Source organism: Sesamum indicum, linkage group LG11 (genome assembly GCF_026168435.1).
Source record: "Sesamum indicum cultivar Baizhima isolate 11 linkage group LG11, ASM2616843v1, whole genome shotgun sequence".
Taxonomy (NCBI): Eukaryota; Viridiplantae; Streptophyta; class Magnoliopsida; order Lamiales; family Pedaliaceae; genus Sesamum; species Sesamum indicum.
Window position 1 is genome coordinate 12,533,965 of NC_142667.1, and position 6,382 is coordinate 12,540,346.

Here is a 6,382-nt window from a genome sequence, read left to right on the forward strand (position 1 = left end):
AAAATAAAAAATATATTAAAGTTGGAAAAATATTATTGAACGCACATGTACAAATTGAATATATATATATATACTTATAAAAGGTTATGATTTTTCAAATTAAATAGTCACCTTTTCGTTCGGACAAATACATCATTTCACCTGCATAACACTTAAAATGTCCAAATTGTAATGCATAAAAAAGTCCAAAAGCAACAGCCAGATGAAGTCCAATAACGTATGGCCCAACTCTGATCAAAACTCTGAATTTGATCAAAACACAGTTAAGATGGAAGAAACAGAAAAGCAAACGGAAATGACAAGAAATCTCTAAAACGGAAATCTTGAGCAAAAGATGGATCCCGGTAATAGCATGTCATGGATCCACTCTTTCCTTTACCTCTGCCTCGTAATTGCTTCCGTACATGTTCTCAACACCATATTTATCTCTCCCAAGCTCGCCCTTGACCACCAGAATGCTAGAGTCAAGAGAGTCGCACCCCTCCCCCTGCGATTTCGCGCTGATGGGACTTTCACAATCCTCCAGGTGATTTTAAAGATGATTCAGTCTTCTGGGTTTTAGAAATGCTGATGAATTATGGGTCTGTTTCTGAATTTTATTTGTTTTTGTGATGATTATGGGTTTTTGATATTAGGTGGCGGATATGCATTTCGGGAATGGGAAGTTGACTCGTTGCCGAGATGTGTTGGAGAGTGAGTTTGAGTACTGCTCGGACTTGAATACGACTCGGTTTCTTGAGAAGATGATTCAGCTTGAAAACCCTGATTTTGTCGCTTTTACTGGTACTCGAATTTTAATGTTACTATTTCTAGATACATGGATTTTGCTTGTGTCGTGTCAGATTCAATTCAAATTCTGTGTTGTTGTGTGAAAAACTAGGATTCTGGTAGTTGTGTCTTGTATGCAGTATTTGGATTTATAGAGACATTCTCGTTAAATTAACAAAGGAGTAATGAAGCAATGTGTTTCTTGCTTGGGTTGTTTGGTGATTGACAATTTGTTAAAAATGATGTTAGCTAAAAATTTGTAACTATAGGTGTTTATGGTTTGGGGCTGAGAGTGAAGGACTATGTGGGCTGATTCTCAATGCAAAGGTTTAAAGGACACAGATGAAGTAAAGTTAAGTTTAATCTCCTTGTGAGGAAACTGTATAAGTGAATGCAATTAGTTTTTCTTCTGATTTATGTGAGTTGTGCAATCCAGGAGATAACATATTCGGGAGTAGCGCTTCTGATGCTGCAGAATCTCTGCTTGAAGCTTTTGGCCCGGTTATGAAATCTGGAATTCCTTGGGCAGCAGTTTTAGGGAATCACGATCAAGAATCCACCATGACTCGCGAAGAGCTTATGTCTTTCATATCCCTTATGGACTTTTCTCTATCACAGACCTTTCCGTCAGTTGAAGAGACCTCCAATCACAACAAACAGCATCCAGTGCCAAAAATCGATGGCTTTGGAAACTTTGATCTGAGAGTATGGGGTGCTCCAGGCTCCAGTTTTGCCAATAGCAGTGTCCTCAATCTCTATTTTCTTGACAGTGGGGATAGAGCCTTCGTTGATGGGATTTGGACTTATGATTGGATTAAAGAATCCCAACTTAACTGGCTTCGTCGTGTTTCTCAGAAAGTTCAGGTAAAGCATCTGTTAGATTCAAACAATTCTCAGTCAGTCGCGTAATTCTGCACACTTGCATAATTTTCTGAAAACATTTTCGGTTTGTATGAAATTATATATAATTATCCATTAAATTCTAGAATATTATGGTTTAATTTTATTGTGTTTATAGGCATACATCCTGCAATCTTTTTTATTTCATTCAACTCTCAGGAGGCTGTATTGCAGATTTAGATTATTAACATGTTGCAGGCAACACACTAACAGGAACAAAAGCTGGACAGCAAGGAATCACCTATAGTTTCTCCACATTCAACAATCAGCCCATCATTAGCATTCTTCCACATTCCAATTCCTGAAATCAAACAAGGTCCTATCTACAATGTGGTTGGTAAATATCGAGAATGGGTAGCATGTTCCCTAGTAAACTCGGGAGTTCTTAATACACTTGTCTCTATGGGAGATGTGAAAGCTGTGTTCATAGGTCATGATCACAAAAATGACTTCTGTGGGACTCTTGGAGGCCTATGGTTCTGTTATGGTGGAGGGTTTGGGTATCATGGTTATGGTAAGGCTGGATGGCCAAGAAGAAGCAGAGTCATTTTGGCAGAACTTGCGAAAGGGGAAAAGTCATGGAGTGGAGTAGGAAGGATCAAGACGTGGAAACGACTTGATGACGAGAAGCTGAGCAAAATTGACGAACAAATCCTTTGGGAGAGAAGGCCTTAGAAGGATATGATGCCATGATGTATAGCAGCTCTAATGTACCACGGATAACAATTTCATGTATTGTTGAATCTTTGTTTCACATGGATCTATCTTTAGGTTATAGAGAGATGCTTCCATTTGAAGAGAGGGGCAATTTGGAAAACTAATTAACCTGTTGGAGGCGTAAAGTCATTCTGAAATTGCAGAAAGTCACAAGTTTTAATAGTTTTTTCCGCATAAACGTATGAATTTGTAGTCAAATCTTATGACATTTGAGGAAGCAAATATCTGCATTTCTTGCTTGTGTTTCTAGCTCTTGGTGCTGCCTTTATGGTTGAAGTTCTTCCCATAATGCTGGATGTCTGTCGTTTTTCGTGTGCGACTAATATTGTGCTTCAGCTATGTTTCTTAATCGGCGTGTGTTGTGTTTTAGTACATACACCAAGACCATGTTATGATCAATACTGTCTCAGTGGACACCAAATTTGCCCAGGAATTGGGTTAACACAATTCTTTGGGCCTTTTGTCCCAATATGGAAGTGCAAATCTTATGGGGCTAATGAAATTTGAATTTAGGTATGCTACCTTTCATATTGTGTACTGAATAGTCAGATGATTGACACATATCTCACTTGTTTATTTAAAATAAAGGGTGTGCGACAATCATACATATACATCCAACTTAACATGAGTTTAATGGTAGTTAACAATGTTATTAAAAGTGGAATGTTAATTATATATAAACTAATTTTAAAACATAAAAAAAAAAATAGGCACAAGGAGAAGTGGTGGTGGTAAAAAAAAGGAAAGAAAGAAATGTTAGTAGTAAATAAAAAGGCAAAATGGAGTGGGGAAAAGGCAGAAAAAAGAAGAAGAAAGACAATAGTTGAGAGTGAGAAGCAAAGAAACATTCTTTCAAACCCACCCCCAAAAAGTAGCAAATTAAGAAGCTAAAAAGCCAACAAATATTCCCACATTCCATTTTCCCACCTCACCCCACCAATCATCACAATTAAAGTCTTTCTGACTCTCACTGCTGCAACCCACCCCGCACCCCACCCCATGCAAATTAGTGTATATATACAGCATAAAACTCATATTTGGAGACACTCACATCACCATGTTTCTTGATTTTGACCTTCTTTTTTACTAATAGTATTACATATGAATAAATGGGTTTCTATTTATGTGAAGTGTATATGAATTTCAGTAAGAATCATGTGATGTTAGTAATAGGAATTTGTTGATGTAAATATGTATATATAATGTTAAAATAAGTGAAAAGTGAGATGCAGAATCTAGTACTATCTCTTGAGAAAAGTGATGGATTAACAGCAAAGAGAATCAATCCATGCTTGCTGAAAAGGTGAGCCCATATGCCCAGAGAGAGAAATTTGATGGATGTCAGAAATGAATATATAGATATTAAAGGGCATGCGTTTTCTTGAATGAATGTTAGATACGGTATTTGTGCATCAGAAATTCAGACAAGATGGAATTTTAGGTAATTGGGGTTGTTTCCTTTTGTCATTTTCCCCCACTCTCTCTCTCTCTCTCTAACCCTGCTTCTTTCATTTTAATAATTATTATAATTCTAACAAAAGGGTGTGTGTGTCATGAAAAAATGGGGAGAATAAACACTCTATTCAAGATAAAAAGAACCTCCCGGCCTTTATCTCACTTGTCATCTGCTTGATTGAAATTCTTGGATGAGTGAGAGAGAGAGATGAGAGATGAGAGAGACAGACACACAAACATAACATATATATGTGTATAGGTAGCTAGTAAAATGTAAATGTGCAGCATGCAGGAGATCAGGAGGATCCACTCAGCATGAAAATGTGTAGATACGGGAAAAGCTTTTCTTGATTCCAACCTCATGAAACCCACTGATTTTTCATCCACTCCACTACACTACACTACTACGTATACATACATTTATCGTACGTAGTAAAGTGTATATATAGAGAGAGACAGACATACTGAAAAAGATCCAACAAAGATGTAAAGTTGATGACAACTTTTTGACTCCAACAGTATAGTAGTGCTGCTGCTGCTGCTGCATTAATTACGCCTTTTTCACTCTAATTGGAATGTCACTCATTTCCATCCTAACTTACTCTCATCTTCATCATTAACCTACTTTAGTTTCCTGCTAAATTCTGCACCTCCTCCATTTCATCTTCTCTGCACTCTGCATCAATATTTATTGTTTTGCTCTCTACACCACATTCATTTTTTCTACACATCATTACAACTATTTGTACGATGCATTGTTACTATTATTTAGGTCAAATAAACTCGTTTTCTTGAAATCTGTCATAATTAAAAATATATTTTATTATTTAAAAATTTTATAAATATTGAAATTATTGGATGTCTAACAAATACTTTTTTCAGTGACCGTCGGTATTAATTTGTCCCAAAAGTCACATATCTTGTGGTTTTATAACTAAAAAGACATTGTAATTTTGAGACTAAAAAAATCCAAAATCACATTTTTTAGAACTAAAAAGACGTGATTTTGTGTTTTATGGACTAAAAGTATCATCTATCATAATTGTGGGTACAAAAAAAAATTCTACCCTTGTTTTATGCGGCTAAATAATATTTTCCCCCGACCCAACCCACATGGAGTTTATGTATAATTATACCAAACCTCATAAAAGAAGAATGTAATTATCTCTTATAATTATGACAAAGCGTATTGTAATTTATCCTTATTATTATTATTATTTTATGGTTTGTTGGATGATAATTTAGCCACCACTTATTTAGTTCGTATCTTTTATTATAAATTGATAGTGTGCTAGTATAAAAGCCGTGCAAGCTCCAAACGTGAAGGGGTAGGTGCAGTAAAAGGTAATGGTGTGATGGGTTTTGAACAGGAACTTAGGCAGTAAAAATGTCCAGATTGGGGGAAAGCTAATAATCCTCCCTCCGACAGATGAAACATAATAATAGTTTGGAACAAATTAAAGACATCCTCCGATCTGCTCTTTTGTCCATACATCTCTGTTTTTTACATGCCCAGCAGCTTCACGACTAGTCTATTCCCATACCAACACCCCTTATACATACCCTAATCATTCGTACTGTGTTGCCATCTCAGGAGACACACACACACACACACACACACACTTTATATATACTGCTACTTACGTACGTGCATACCTACCAAATTACTATTCCTTCATTTGTATTCATATACATTCTTGTTTGTATGTTTTGTTGTTTTGTCTGCATGCAGTGTGTGTGTGTGTGTGTGTGTTGTGGAGACAGCATGACGCATAGTAGAATGGTTAAAAGGTTTCAATCTGGTAAAGTTTTTAACATGGTTTTATATTTATGAATCATTAATTTTCATGAAAATGAATTAGCTTAAATTCTTGTCTCCACCCAAACACTTTGAGCCAAGAAGTGATGTTTAAACGTATAAGTGTTTGTTTCTATATATATATATAGATTAGGATTTTGATTTTTTACATGAAATATTGTTCATTTTAAATTTGTATATATGAATCCTTACAATTTTATTTTGTAAAGGTCTTTAAAATTTATAAGTCGCTTAAACTTTTCGGAAGACCGGCATGCAGCAAAAATAGTGATGTTACCAATCTCAGTCATAATTTTATTTATTTTTTATTAAATTAGAAATGATTATTAGTTACACCTCATTATTTTTAATTATTTTTATTTGGATGGCATGTTTGTGGGCGACCACTTGTAGGAATAAAGGTTCAGAATCAATTTGTCCTCATTCTTTATCAGAATCTACAATTATTGCTGACTTTGTATATATGCAGATGAGTTGATTCAACCCAAATTTCTACCTCTAACAATTCATTTTTATTATTTTATATTCGGACAACTTCAATAATCTATGCTCATAATTATATTTATACTCCCTAAATATTTTTGTTTTTTTGTGTAATTACAAAAATTACCTCTAACGGTCAAGAAGTTTGTCTAATGATATTGACATTTTTTAGAAAATAGGAATGATTTCTGTAAAAAAAATATTGAGGTTTCTGATGCGTGTATGTACAATTATTCAAAA

At 35.0% G+C, this 6,382-nt stretch overlaps 1 protein-coding gene across 2 annotated transcripts; it reads left to right on the forward strand.

Annotated features, from left to right (window-relative positions):
* Positions 1–218: 218 nt before the first annotated feature.
* PAP28 (purple acid phosphatase 28) lies at positions 219–2,634 on the forward strand. 2 transcript variants are annotated; one of them, XM_088875250.1, is made up of 4 exons: positions 219–526; positions 636–783; positions 1,205–1,632; positions 1,867–2,023. In XM_088875250.1, the coding sequence occupies exons 1-4, from the start codon at positions 335–337 to the stop codon at positions 1,876–1,878; spliced, it is 780 nt and encodes a 259-aa protein (XP_088731376.1). In that variant the 5' UTR covers positions 219–334; the 3' UTR covers positions 1,879–2,023. The 2 variants fall into 2 exon arrangements, with proteins under 2 accessions (XP_088731376.1, XP_088731375.1); XM_088875249.1 differs by having other exon boundaries at positions 223–526; positions 1,882–2,634.
* The last annotated feature ends 3,748 nt before the right edge of the window (positions 2,635–6,382 follow it).